The following is a 14,759-nucleotide window of genomic DNA, read 5'->3' on the forward strand; positions in this document are numbered from 1 at the left end:
AAAAGTATAACGTTAATTATCAACAAAAAAAGTAATTTAATCAGCAGTCTGTGTGAACAGTGTGTATTTGTTTTTGCTGTTTGTTTGTCTTGTGCTGTTCATAATAAACTTGACATTAAAAAAAACAGTAATAACACATTATGTTGCAGCCACAAAGCATTTCTGTAATTTAATGGCATCTTGTAAGCTTATCTAAATTAAATTAAACATTTTCTACACCAACTAATAAGCGCCAACAATAACAACGATGGAGTTGACAAATATAATTAGATATAATTAGTTTTAACACACATTTTTCCCCACTTTAACGAAAATAAAAACAAATAATTGACAAAGGAGTATTTTTTCCCCGATTACCATAAACACAGCACCGTTTTACGTCTCCGGCTGACGTCATGACGCTCCATGTGTTTGGTTTCCGCGCCGCGCCGAGCTTAACGAGCAGACATGGAAGCAACAACAAGCAGCAGCGACAGTAAACCAGAGGAACAGCAGCCGACAGACGAGGGGGCGGACGGGGACGGGGACGGGGACAGGTCCATGTCGAGGTCTGACAGGTAAACACATCAAAGGATGAAGGTCTGTGGCGCGAGGCAGAACAGTGTAGGTGAATAAAAAACATGTTTGCGAGCTAACGATGCTAGCTGGTTAGCCTTTACTGCCATGACAACGCGATGGAGGGACGTTATTACCCACAGTGTGTGTGTGTGTGTGTGTGTGTGTGTGTGTGTGTGTGTGTGTGTGTGTGTGTGTGTGTGTGTGTGTGTGTGTGTGTGTGTGTGTGTGTGTGTGTGTGTGTGTGTGTGTGTGTGTGTGTGTGTGTGTGTGTGTGTGGTCAAAGCGCCACCTAATGCTACTCTGTGGATAACACTTGCTCATTCATAACACGTAGCACTAAGGATGTGCAGGAGGGGGGGTCAGGTGTCTGTCTGTCTGTCAGGTGTCTCTCTGTCAGGTGTCTGTCTGTCTGTCAGGTGTCTGTCTGTCAGGTGTCTGTCTGTCAGGTGTCTGTCTGTCAGGTGTCTCTCTGTCAGGTGTCTCTCTGTCAGGTGTCTCTCTGTCAGGTGTCTGTCTGTCAGGTGTCTCTCTGTCAGGTGTCTCTCTGTCAGGTGTCTCTCTGTCAGGTGTCTGTCTGTCAGGTGTCTGTCTGTCAGGTGTCTCTCTGTCAGGTGTCTGTCTGTCAGGTGTCTCTCTGTCAGGTGTCTGTCTGTCAGGTGTCTGTCTGTCAGGTGTCTCTCTGTCAGGTGTCTGTCTGTCAGGTGTCTGTCTGTCAGGTGTCTCTCTGTCAGGTGTCTGTCTGTCAGGTGTCTGTCTGTCAGGTGTCTGTCTGTCAGGTGTCTCTCTGTCAGGTGTCTGTCTGTCAGGTGTCTCTCTGTCAGGTGTCTGTCTGTCAGGTGTCTCTCTGTCAGGTGTCTCTCTGTCAGGTGTCTGTCTGTCAGGTGTCTGTCTGTCAGGTGTCTCTCTGTCAGGTGTCTGTCTGTCAGGTGTCTGTCTGTCAGGTGTCTCTCTGTCAGGTGTCTGTCTGTCAGGTGTCTGTCTGTCAGGTGTCTCTCTGTCAGGTGTCTCTCTGTCAGGTGTCTGTCTGTCAGGTGTCTCTCTGTCTGTCAGGTGTCTGTCTGTCAGGTGTCTCTCTGTCAGGTGTCTGTCTGTCAGGTGTCTCTCTGTCAGGTGTCTCTCTGTCAGGTGTCTCTCTGTCAGGTGTCTGTCTGTCAGGTGTCTGTCTGTCAGGTGTCTCTCTGTCAGGTGTCTCTCTGTCAGGTGTCTGTCTGTCAGGTGTCTCTCTGTCAGGTGTCTGTCTGTCAGGTGTCTGTCTGTCAGGTGTCTGTCAGGTGTCTCTCTGTCAGGTGTCTCTCTGTCAGGTGTCTGTCTGTCAGGTGTCTGTCTGTCAGGTGTCTGTCTGTCAGGTGTCTGTCAGGTGTCTCTCTGTCAGGTGTCTGTCTGTCAGGTGTCTCTCTGTCAGGTGTCTCTCTGTCAGGTGTCTGTCTGTCAGGTGTCTCTCTGTCAGGTGTCTGTCTGTCAGGTGTCTCTCTGTTAGGTGTCTGTCTGTCAGGTGTCTGTCAGGTGTCTCTCTGTCAGGTGTCTCTCTGTCAGGTGTCTGTCTGTCAGGTGTCTCTCTGTCAGGTGTCTGTCTGTCAGGTGTCTGTCTGTCAGGTGTCTCTCTGTCAGGTGTCTGTCTGTCAGGTGTCTCTCTGTCAGGTGTCTGTCTGTCAGGTGTCTCTCTGTCAGGTGTCTCTCTGTCAGGTGTCTGTCTGTCAGGTGTCTGTCTGTCAGGTGTCTCTCTGTCAGGTGTCTGTCTGTCAGGTGTCTCTCTGTCAGGTGTCTCTCTGTCAGGTGTCTCTCTGTCAGGTGTCTGTCTGTCAGGTGTCTCTCTGTCAGGTGTCTGTCTGTCAGGTGTCTGTCTGTCAGGTGTCTCTCTGTCAGGTGTCTGTCTGTCAGGTGTCTCTCTGTCAGGTGTCTCTCTGTCAGGTGTCTGTCTGTCAGGTGTCTGTCTGTCAGGTGTCTCTCTGTCAGGTGTCTGTCTGTCAGGTGTCTGTCTGTCAGGTGTCTCTCTGTAAGGTGTCTCTCTGTCAGGTGTCTCTCTGTCAGGTGTCTGTCTGTCAGGTGTCTGTCTGTCAGGTGTCTCTCTGTCAGGTGTCTGTCTGTCTGTCAGGTGTCTCTCTGTCAGGTGTCTGTCTGTCTGTCAGGTGTCTGTCTGTCAGGTGTCTGTCTGTCAGGTGTCTCTCTGTCAGGTGTCTCTCTGTCAGGTGTCTCTCTGTCAGGTGTCTCTCTGTCAGGTGTCTGTCTGTCAGGTGTCTCTCTGTCAGGTGTCTCTCTGTCAGGTGTCTCTCTGTCAGGTGTCTCTCTGTCAGGTGTCTGTCTGTCAGGTGTCTGTCTGTCAGGTGTCTCTCTGTCAGGTGTCTGTCTGTCAGGTGTCTCTCTGTCAGGTGTCTGTCTGTCAGGTGTCTGTCTGTCAGGTGTCTCTCTGTCAGGTGTCTGTCTGTCAGGTGTCTGTCTGTCAGGTGTCTCTCTGTCAGGTGTCTGTCTGTCAGGTGTCTGTCTGTCAGGTGTCTGTCTGTCAGGTGTCTCTCTGTCAGGTGTCTGTCTGTCAGGTGTCTCTCTGTCAGGTGTCTGTCTGTCAGGTGTCTCTCTGTCAGGTGTCTCTCTGTCAGGTGTCTGTCTGTCAGGTGTCTGTCTGTCAGGTGTCTCTCTGTCAGGTGTCTGTCTGTCAGGTGTCTGTCTGTCAGGTGTCTGTCTGTCAGGTGTCTCTCTGTCAGGTGTCTCTCTGTCAGGTGTCTGTCTGTCAGGTGTCTCTCTGTCAGGTGTCTCTCTGTCAGGTGTCTGTCTGTCAGGTGTCTCTCTGTCAGGTGTCTGTCTGTCAGGTGTCTGTCTGTCAGGTGTCTCTCTGTCAGGTGTCTCTCTGTCAGGTGTCTGTCTGTCAGGTGTCTGTCTGTCAGGTGTCTCTCTGTCAGGTGTCTGTCTGTCAGGTGTCTCTCTGTCAGGTGTCTGTCTGTCAGGTGTCTCTCTGTCAGGTGTCTGTCTGTCAGGTGTCTGTCTGTCAGGTGTCTCTCTGTCAGGTGTCTGTCTGTCAGGTGTCTGTCTGTCAGGTGTCTCTCTGTCAGGTGTCTGTCTGTCAGGTGTCTCTCTGTCAGGTGTCTGTCTGTCAGGTGTCTCTCTGTCAGGTGTCTCTCTGTCAGGTGTCTGTCTGTCAGGTGTCTCTCTGTCTGTCAGGTGTCTGTCTGTCAGGTGTCTGTCTGTCAGGTGTCTCTCTGTCAGGTGTCTGTCTGTCAGGTGTCTGTCTGTCAGGTGTCTCTCTGTCAGGTGTCTCTCTGTCAGGTGTCTGTCTGTCAGGTGTCTCTCTGTCTGTCAGGTGTCTGTCTGTCAGGTGTCTGTCTGTCAGGTGTCTCTCTGTCAGGTGTCTGTCTGTCAGGTGTCTGTCTGTCAGGTGTCTCTCTGTCAGGTGTCTGTCTGTCAGGTGTCTGTCTGTCAGGTGTCTGTCTGTCAGGTGTCTCTCTGTCAGGTGTCTGTCTGTCAGGTGTCTCTCTGTCAGGTGTCTGTCTGTCAGGTGTCTCTCTGTCAGGTGTCTCTCTGTCAGGTGTCTCTCTGTCAGGTGTCTGTCTGTCAGGTGTCTGTCTGTCAGGTGTCTCTCTGTCAGGTGTCTGTCTGTCAGGTGTCTCTCTGTCAGGTGTCTGTCTGTCAGGTGTCTGTCTGTCAGGTGTCTCTCTGTCAGGTGTCTGTCTGTCAGGTGTCTCTCTGTCAGGTGTCTCTCTGTCAGGTGTCTCTCTGTCAGGTGTCTGTCTGTCAGGTGTCTCTCTGTCTGTCAGGTGTCTGTCTGTCAGGTGTCTCTCTGTCAGGTGTCTGTCTGTCAGGTGTCTCTCTGTCAGGTGTCTCTCTGTCAGGTGTCTCTCTGTCAGGTGTCTGTCTGTCAGGTGTCTGTCTGTCAGGTGTCTCTCTGTCAGGTGTCTCTCTGTCAGGTGTCTGTCTGTCAGGTGTCTCTCTGTCAGGTGTCTGTCTGTCAGGTGTCTGTCTGTCAGGTGTCTGTCAGGTGTCTCTCTGTCAGGTGTCTCTCTGTCAGGTGTCTGTCTGTCAGGTGTCTGTCTGTCAGGTGTCTGTCTGTCAGGTGTCTGTCAGGTGTCTCTCTGTCAGGTGTCTGTCTGTCAGGTGTCTCTCTGTCAGGTGTCTCTCTGTCAGGTGTCTGTCTGTCAGGTGTCTCTCTGTCAGGTGTCTGTCTGTCAGGTGTCTCTCTGTTAGGTGTCTGTCTGTCAGGTGTCTGTCAGGTGTCTCTCTGTCAGGTGTCTCTCTGTCAGGTGTCTGTCTGTCAGGTGTCTCTCTGTCAGGTGTCTGTCTGTCAGGTGTCTGTCTGTCAGGTGTCTCTCTGTCAGGTGTCTGTCTGTCAGGTGTCTCTCTGTCAGGTGTCTGTCTGTCAGGTGTCTCTCTGTCAGGTGTCTCTCTGTCAGGTGTCTGTCTGTCAGGTGTCTGTCTGTCAGGTGTCTCTCTGTCAGGTGTCTGTCTGTCAGGTGTCTCTCTGTCAGGTGTCTCTCTGTCAGGTGTCTCTCTGTCAGGTGTCTGTCTGTCAGGTGTCTCTCTGTCAGGTGTCTGTCTGTCAGGTGTCTGTCTGTCAGGTGTCTCTCTGTCAGGTGTCTGTCTGTCAGGTGTCTCTCTGTCAGGTGTCTCTCTGTCAGGTGTCTGTCTGTCAGGTGTCTGTCTGTCAGGTGTCTCTCTGTCAGGTGTCTGTCTGTCAGGTGTCTGTCTGTCAGGTGTCTCTCTGTCAGGTGTCTGTCTGTCAGGTGTCTCTCTGTCAGGTGTCTCTCTGTCAGGTGTCTCTCTGTCAGGTGTCTGTCTGTCAGGTGTCTGTCTGTCAGGTGTCTCTCTGTCAGGTGTCTCTCTGTCAGGTGTCTGTCTGTCAGGTGTCTGTCTGTCAGGTGTCTGTCTGTCAGGTGTCTCTCTGTCAGGTGTCTGTCTGTCAGGTGTCTCTCTGTCAGGTGTCTGTCTGTCTGTCAGGTGTCTCTCTGTCAGGTGTCTCTCTGTCAGGTGTCTGTCTGTCAGGTGTCTGTCTGTCAGGTGTCTCTCTGTCAGGTGTCTGTCTGTCAGGTGTCTCTCTGTCAGGTGTCTGTCTGTCAGGTGTCTCTCTGTCAGGTGTCTGTCTGTCAGGTGTCTCTCTGTCAGGTGTCTGTCTGTAAGGTGTCTCTCTGTCAGGTGTCTGTCTGTCAGGTGTCTCTCTGTAAGGTGTCTCTCTGTCAGGTGTCTCTCTGTCAGGTGTCTGTCTGTCAGGTGTCTGTCTGTCAGGTGTCTCTCTGTCAGGTGTCTGTCTGTCAGGTGTCTCTCTGTAAGGTGTCTCTCTGTCAGGTGTCTCTCTGTCAGGTGTCTGTCTGTCAGGTGTCTCTCTGTCAGGTGTCTGTCTGTCAGGTGTCTCTCTGTCAGGTGTCTGTCTGTCAGGTGTCTGTCTGTCAGGTGTCTCTCTGTAAGGTGTCTCTCTGTCAGGTGTCTCTCTGTCAGGTGTCTCTCTGTCAGGTGTCTGTCTGTCAGGTGTCTGTATGTCAGGTGTCTCTCTGTCAGGTGTCTGTCTGTCAGGTGTCTGTCTGTCAGGTGTCTCTCTGTCAGGTGTCTCTCTGTTAGGTGTCTGTCTGTCAGGTGTCTGTCTGTCAGGTGTCTGTATGTCAGGTGTCTGTCTGTCAGGTGTCTGTCTGTCAGGTGTCTGTATGTCAGGTGTCTCTCTGTCAGGTGTCTGTCTGTCAGGTGTCTGTCTGTCAGGTGTCTCTCTGTCAGGTGTCTCTCTGTCAGATGTCTGTCTGTCAGGTGTCTGTCTGTCAGGTGTCTGTCTGTCAGGTGTCTCTCTGTCAGGTGTCTGTCTGTCAGGTGTCTGTCTGTCAGGTGTCTGTCTGTCAGGTGTCTCTCTGTCAGGTGTCTGTCTGTCAGGTGTCTGTCTGTCAGGTGTCTGTCTGTCAGGTGTCTCTCTGTCAGGTGTCTGTCTGTCAGGTGTCTGTCTGTCAGGTGTCTGTCTGTCAGGTGTCTCTCTGTCAGGTGTCTGTCTGTCAGGTGTCTGTCTGTCAGGTGTCTGTCTGTCAGGTGTCTGTCTGTCAGGATGTGTCAGGATATCCTGCAGCTCTTCTTTCATTCAGGTTGAATTCTTTGAAATTAGAAAACTAGACACAAACTTGACGCGTCACTCCGGTTAAACATCCTGTCAGAATACATATCAGTGGAAAAGCTCTCAGCCTCACTCCAAGACCAAACTCATCACCTTGAAGCTACCTGGACCCCTCTTGTTAGGTCATTACATTTACAAACACCTCCACCTGTAAGACAGAGCTCTCAACCCAATTAATCAGTCAACTACAAAAACACTTCTGTTCTCACTAATCACCATGTTACCATGACTACTTTGTATCTGTTCATTTTTATACTTCTCTAATGTTTCTTTCTGTTTGTCCCAGTTCTACTTTACTCTATTCCCCCAGTTTGTTTTGTTTGTTGTTGTTTTGTTTTGTTTTGTTTTCATTTCTTTTTTCTCTCTGTGTGCCTGTAAAATTGTCCTCCCCGTTTTGTCCTTTGTGTCACTGTTTGTTTTGTTATTTCAAGAATAAAAGGATAAAAAAAAAGAAATTAGAGGATGACATTTCTCATGAGGATTAAGCTGAATTAGGAAGAGTGAAGGGCTGGTTAATACATCCAGTTTTGAACATACATAGATGTATTTTTAAACGAGATATAGGGTGAGATAATATCATTCCACCAACCTAACAAGGGGCTACAGGTGGAAATAAGCCCATCGCTATAATCTGTCATATTTACATGTTTATGCTCATTAATGTGCATGCTCCATATTTAAATAAATCTGCACTGATGCATCGTTGTGATGTAACTTTGTACAAATGTAGTTTTTCCTATTCTTTCTATTGTTCTTTGTTCTTGTAATTGTTCTTTTAGTGTGTATTGTGGTGCACTGTTGTGTTTTCTTGTTGTTTAACATGATCTCCTCCTCCTCCTCCTCCTTCTCCTTCTTCCTCACCTTCTGGAATGTATTTGTCTCTTTCTCTCATGTCTGTGCTTTCTTTTTTAGGTTTGTCTTATATTTCGTATTTTACTGCTGCTGTTTTGGCCTCGAAAAAGAGGTCATTTGATATCTCAAGCAATTCTTGCCTGGTAAAATAAAATTTAAAAAAATTGTAATCTTGGGTAGTTGAATCGTGAAACTCATTAAATATCTGAGCCAAATGATGACAGCCTTACTCATGTGAGCGTTGGCCCCTCCCTGTGCTGTGCTGCCTCCGAGGGGCAGCGGTGTGATTTCCTGGGGAGTTCGGCAAGTTTTTCCCTCTCTCCCCTTCGACCACACCGACAGCATCACTGCGGAGAGATGAGTTCAGAGAGAGTCTTAGAAAGTGCACAGACTCCCTCTTATCTCTCTGCAGGACAGTGGAGTATCTGCAGGTCCATGAAAGACTGAATATAGGACAGTTTTAAAAAAATGTCAGACGTCTTGTTTCTGATCATTTATAGCCTGACGACTTTAATCGGCTCTGTTTGATCAGAATCAGGTGTTTCTTTCACCGGCTTACAGTCAGCTTTATGAACCTGCAGATACGACAAAAACACGTAAATGCCTGTATTGGAGCAGCAGCGTGGGGCCAACTATGAACTCAAAAGGCATCGCTGATGGCAACCACCACAGAAAATTATTTATAGATAAAAAGCAACAACATGATAGAGTTTATAACACACATCAATAGGTAGACGGTACAGGCCGTACGAGTGATGATACCAGTGAGCTACTCCACCTGTAGAGAAGAGTCCATCTGACCGTCTGTTGTCTCTTCACCTCCAGTGGGAGCGGAGACGACTCCCTGGATGGGATCACAAACCGTGTCCCGCGGTGCCCTTTGACTCCGTCTCTATCACCACAAACACGGACCACGAGCCGGTCTAAGACCGAGCCCCCTCTGCTGAGGACCAACAAACGGACCATCTACACCGCCGGCAGACCACCGTGGTACAACGTCACCGGGACCACCTTCAAAGAGGCGTTTGTCATCGGTGAGAGGAGGACACAGTTGGAATTAACCAACATGTCATTTATTTTATATGCCAACTTAGCGCTCCAGAGTCAAGGTGACCACATTCTTGAAGAATTTATTTTCTTAAACATCTGAAAGGAGAGTACAAAGACTCACTTTAGCAATCTGCTCCATAACAAGACAGAATTTATCTCCTGTGGTTTAAGGTCTTTTCCTACTGGTATCATATAAAATACAAAAGGTGAACCACTAGAATTATTTAATTCTTAGCCAAACTCGAGCTAAATCCCTTTATACTTACTGTAAAATCTGGAGTATAAGTCGCACCGGTATATAAGACGCAGTCTGTTTTGAGGGGTTTCTATCGTGTTCAGAAAAGTCTAAAACATGCAGTTTGTGTGCAGCTGTGTCGCTCTATTAGTACCTTCTGTTTTCATCTTGTGGAGTTTACATTCTTACTATCTACAGTACGGTAGTTGAGCTCTCAGCCTGCAGGGAAAGTTGGGAAGGCCGACAGCTTGTGAGTCGCGCTCATGCTGCAAGACTCCGCTGGTCACTCGTTGACTTTAATATAGGAGTCTTTCAGTCAAAAGATAACTGTAAAAGTTTATTTACGGAACACTATACCACTGTTTGCTTTAAATGTATGAGGGAGGGAGAGAAGATATTAAAAGGTAGTGCAGCCAGCCTGGTCTCTGTCACTTTGTATCCCAGCACAGCCTGCAATCAGCTTTCAATACACGATGAATCAGGATTCATTTTCAATCATGTCAACTCGCATGAAGTGTGTGATGGTGGCGGCTGCACCCGAACTAATGAAGGCTCGTGGTCGCACAGGTGTATAAGACGCTGCCAACGTTTTAGATGAAAAAAATAGGTATTAAAAGTTTGTACACCTGATTTGATGGTAAATCATCACGTTATTGACCTGGTTATGTTATAAAATTGTTCCAGCTGCAGCATAACCTGCAGTATTTTCTGGCTGTGCTGTCGTGTGGACAGATTAGCCTCTCATCCACTCAGCACTCAAAAAGATGCCAGTTCAGATTCTAATTTGGGCTGTAAACAGATATCGACCAGATCGACTGTAAACAGTCTGAGAGGTTGATGCTGTTGTTTATAGACAGACAGTGAGATAGAATTCACAACAGGGCGATGGAACATTTTTAGACACTGTGCATTAATGTTTATGTTGGCTCTGCCGTCGTTTAGTCGTCATGGGAGGGAGAGCAAAGAGCAATATGTCGTTTCTTTCACTTTTGCCTACTGTTGCAAAAATACAAAAGCTGGGGCATCAATAAAATGGTTAAAAAAAAAAGCCCAGTTTCCACCAAGCGGTCCGGTTTGATTGGGTTTGGTAGACCCTGATCTTGCTTGCGTTTCCATAGCCAAGCCATAGCCATAACCCTTATGGGCCAATCACACAGATTCGCTAGCAGTGTGCCGCTAGTTAAAATATTATCAACTTTTCAGCTCAAGGCAGAAAGAAGCACGCAGCCTGGCTCCTCAGGCGCACCACACTGTTTTGCCCAACGCTATTTTGAGTGGCGCGTCTTGCTGTGAACGCAACTTTAATTAGTGGAGTGTAAGATGGATGGTAATAGTTATGTAATAGCAGGGACATCATAGCAGTGCAACAGAGTTTAATCGCCTATAAATTCAATGAAGCAGAAGAACAAAGGGCAACAACGGATGACCAGCAGCGGTCTGCACCTCCGAGGTCGTCCATGGGGCGGTGCTACGGGCTGACATCAGGCGTTTAAAACAAAGAAATCCTAATCCTAGGAATATTTAATTTAACCTTGGCACATAACATTTGTTGCACAGGAAGTGACGATTCTTTCGACCAATCAGTGCACTGCACTGTGTCTAGCTCCACCCTTTAGGGTCGGATTAGTACCCGTGGCGAGAACGGAAGGGTAGCAAAAAAAGTAGAACAGTATGGATCAGTTATTTTGACAGTGGAAATGCCCATAATATGAACTGAACTAAACTGGACCGCTTGGTTGAAACGAGGCTTTTAATTCTAGAAAGTTGAAAATGCGCTCAAAGACAAAGTTAATAATGTCAATACAATCCTGCCAAAGCATCAAGAATACAAATGCAACATCATACAACACCACTGTAATGATGGTGAAAGGTAGAAAAAAGAAAACGTATGATTAATGAAAAAGAAGGAGAGGAGGTCATCCTGCTTTTTAGGCCTTTATCAAACACATCACTGATTGTTTTGCAAAGTTGCTGTTGACTAATTTTTTAAGCAACACTGTCAGATTGTGAAACTGTCGTGTCATGTCAGGACAGTTGAAGTGTCCATGATGCTCTGACTTAACTGTAACCATCCAGCTTATCAGCACAGTAAAATATCTGCCCGGCAGCAGTAAAGTGAACCCTGACACAGAAAGAGAGAGAGAGAGAGAGAGAGAAAGAGAGAGAGAGTGTGTGTTTTTGGTGTTCATGGAGCTAATGTTGCGTGGTTAAACACATCAGATTGGCATGAGTGGGAGTACATGGAGTGAGAGGTGGGACATTATCTTTAGTAGGTAATCTGTTATTGTCAATGGGCTGCGGTGACCGGTTACAATTTCACACTCAGCTGTACTGTCGTCGACGTGGTTCAGGTTTAGAAAAGAAAAGACTGTAACTGCAGGAAACTGAACAGGCAGAGCATGTTCTGTACTGAGAAACAAAAACAACCTTCAGTTAAGGTCAGCGGGAGAAAGAGGAGAGGAGAGAAACAACTAAAAACAAGAATCACTGACTTCATTTGTTTGTGTTCTCAGTCATCCAGGTCATGGTGAAAAGTCATTAGCATGCTAATGATCCACAGAGGCTTAAATTTCAAAGCTCCGCCCCCCAGTAAGTTTAGAGCTGAAGAGTCCTTTCAGTGGAGAGGTGAAATGTCTTCAAGATCTTTAAACGAGTCCTCTTGTCTTTGGATCAAGCTTCGGATTTACTGTCTAAATTTCACAAATGTACACTGGCAACTTTTTGGTATCAAAACGTCCCCCTCTGCTCTCTGTGTGTTTGTAAGAAACATAAACTTTTTAGACCATGTTGGCTTGTTTTGCCGTCATCAGGGTCATCTGATGGGGATTGGATGACCCTGATGACGGCAAAACAAGCCAACTAGGTCTAAGCCACAAGCTGAAACATGTCAGTCTGATAAAGTTGTTTTTTCACTCTCCATGCACCTTGTTAGTTTGTGAAGTTGTGCCAGAAACCCAATTTTTTCAGAGAGTGGGATGATTCAGTTTGATACACATTTCTCAAATCTAAAATGTTCAATTCTTCTGTTAATAAGGTGATGTATGTCCTTTGACCCTTTTGTGTGACGTTAACCATAACCCTGAAGTTGTTCATCCACATCTTTTCAAATGTTTAAAGAGAGTTGGAACAGAAATTTCTGCTTCTCTTTCGTTCAGCATCTACAGCCCAACCTCTGTTTGCGAGCAGTTTTATTTACAATATTCAGAGCAGACCCTGAACAGACAGGAGGCCTTGAGTCTGGGGGCGCCGGTAGCTTGGTGGTTAGTGCATGCGCCCCGTGCACAGACGCCGAAGTCCGTGGGAGCGGGCGGGGGCAGCCAGGGTGCAAATCCGACTTGTTGCTTTTTTCCTGCATGTCGTTCTCTACTCTCTCTCTCCCTGGTTTCTGAATGTATCTGCTGTCCTCTCTCTAAAACAAAAGGCATGAAAAGTCTAAAATTAGGGTGCATGATCCAGTTTCAGTGCAGGTTATTATACGTCCAGAGAGCGCTTCAGAAAGTTTGTTCTGCTGATTCTGACAATTTGTGGGCATGCAAATATATTCAGTATGGAAAGTTAGGTTTTATCATGTAACAAATATGGATGAATGAACCAAAAAAAAAGAGGAAATTAAGGAGGAAAGTGGACAGAAAGCCTCATGACCCTCGGCTGATATCAGAGCTTGTTTTCTATCTCCTCAGTCCGGTTTTTACTGCTAATAGAAAAAGCTGTTTTATCTGCTCTAACAGGCCGTTTCAGTGACCAGGCTTCACTGCCGGGTGGTGCACTAAAGATTAGTCACCTCTGCAGAATCCATAGAAACCCAATAAATAGGATTTTAACTGGTTTTTTTGTTTGAATACGCAGACTTTTGCGAGTCAGAAGCGGTATTTCAGTAACCTTTCTGTGGCTGTAATCATACACAGAGCTGAGGAGCCTCTGCAGCGTTTTTTTGTCTTCAGTCTCTCGGTCAGCAGTTTTGACCTTGATGGTTATTATCTGTGCAAAAAAAAAAAAAGCCCATTCCAACACTTCACTGGGAGTTGTTTATAACACAGAAGGAGCTCTGTAGGCTATTTCTGTTCCTGTGCGTACACACACACACACCCCAATAAATACACAACTGTCTGCAGCAAATGCATCCTGTTTTTCACCTCCTCGCCAGCCCGCCCGCCAGCATGTAGTTCTGGCTCTCCTCCCAGGATTCTTGTCCTGAAGGATTGCTGTTTTGGTCTTTAACCTAAAGGGTCGAGTGAGGTAAAGCATGGGTCCATACTTACTCGTCTCCTTTACATTTATGGTAGTGACGCCAGTATTTCTAAAAGAAAAAGGAAGTTTCTGATATGGTTGCATTGACACATTTTCTGCAGTGCCATGCAAAAGAGTTTTACCATTTATTTCTGTTTTTACAAGGCATGTGGTCACATCATATTCAATAACGTGCTTTGAAGAGATAATGTAGGATGAATACTATAAGCATAGCTGCAGTGTAATTTAAGCTCTGCTGATTGATTTGTTTGAGTGGGTAGTTGAGGCTTATTTCCGTCCTATTGTAATTTTACTCTCCTCGCTGATGCTGAACACTGAGAGAAATGTGAGGACCTGACTAAAATGCAAGAAATAATTATTCCTTCTTCGTTCTTTTTAGTTGTAGTCATAAAACAGAAAATATGTCAAAATCCTTGTGGCAAAAATAATCGATGGCGATTTTAGTCAACAAAAATCAAATGGATAAACTAGGCCTGACAGATATGAGATGTTTGGGGCTGATATCGATATTAGGAGGATATAAAAAATCTGGCCGATATCTTTCTTAGATCTACCTTTGATCTTAAGAGATAGATAGATATAGATGCATATATTTTTAACGTTCAAACACTTTCGGAGAAGATGTATAACGAAGACAAGATGGTCATTCAACATGTACGTGCATCACTGCTTGGCACTCTGGAGAGTGATCATGCTTGTTGTAATCAATATAGCACCCTCTGTTGTTGAAAGATAACTGCTAGTGTAATCAATTAAACTCAAATTAAATGCTATTTGACTGGAGAATAAATCGAGTAAGAGAGTAAGAGCAGCCTGTCAAGTAGCGTCCTCAATACAGCACCGGGTCTATCACCATCAGCCTACAGCCTGTAATGTGTACAGTCTAACCAACACTGTCAAGTATGACTAAAGCTGGTGTTTTGTTTTCAGCCCAGAGGATGATTTATAGGTAGCAAATTTCACCAACAAGCAAGCCAACAGGTGTTGCAGCGATGGAAGCGGTCAAGAGAAGTGGTTCAGATAGAAGTGATTGTACCCGACCTAAAAAGCCTCTGCGTGTTTCTAATAAGCTCCACGAGCAGAAACGTGCTCAAACTAGGATCAATATTGGAGATGCTTTTGAAAAATGGAGAGAGGTTAGAACACAGAAAGGTTTACAGACCCATGCAGAGCTGGATAAACACTGAAGCTTCAGTGAGACAGCTCTCTACAATGTTTAGAATTTGGACTGCAGTAAACACTAGGGGTCAGAGTTACATATTACTCCTTTAAGAACTGTAAGGTTTGATTCCTATAGATGTCAAAGATGTTTCTTGATTTGAACAGTGTTTTTGTTTTCTGCCTTGCTCCTGAAGGTCTGTGTGGAGGAAGTGCTTCTGGTAAAACGACGGTCGCCAACAAGATCATTGAAGCGTTGGACGTTCCCTGGGTGGTTCTGCTCTCCATGGACTCTTTCTACAAGGTACAAAATCCAGGTTATTACTCAGCGTAACGTCTCCTTTAAAATACATTTAAGATCTGTGGTTGAAAGCGTTTGTTCAGTGGTGATTATTCCAGAACAAAACGGCTCCCTAACACTTCTGTAATTGCTCTTATGTCGGTAATGTGTCCAATACCTTGGTCAGCATTTTGAACAAGGTCTTTCATAATAATTAATTAGAGTTTGATTTAAAAACAATTCCCCCAAGTCAGTGGAGATTAATTCTTAAATCAAATCTCAAGTCGAACACACACTTGTTCCTCCCGCCT

General features: G+C 46.1%; 1 protein-coding gene across 2 annotated transcripts in view; it reads left to right on the forward strand.

The window, feature by feature from the left end:
• Positions 1–403: 403 nt before the first annotated feature.
• si:ch211-243j20.2 (uridine-cytidine kinase-like 1) overlaps positions 404–14,759 on the forward strand; it is a 34,005-nt gene continuing 19,649 nt past the window's right edge. For both annotated transcript variants that reach the window (XM_029281497.2, XM_065963863.1), the window contains exons 1-3: positions 404–557; positions 8,303–8,511; positions 14,366–14,472. In XM_029281497.2, the coding sequence (XP_029137330.2) occupies positions 448–557; positions 8,303–8,511; positions 14,366–14,472 (426 nt within the window). In that variant the 5' untranslated portion in view covers positions 404–447. The remainder of the gene's footprint in view (positions 558–8,302; positions 8,512–14,365; positions 14,473–14,759) is intronic.

Source organism: Labrus bergylta, chromosome 15 (assembly GCF_963930695.1).
Source record: "Labrus bergylta chromosome 15, fLabBer1.1, whole genome shotgun sequence".
In the NCBI taxonomy this organism is placed as follows: domain Eukaryota; kingdom Metazoa; phylum Chordata; class Actinopteri; order Labriformes; family Labridae; genus Labrus; species Labrus bergylta.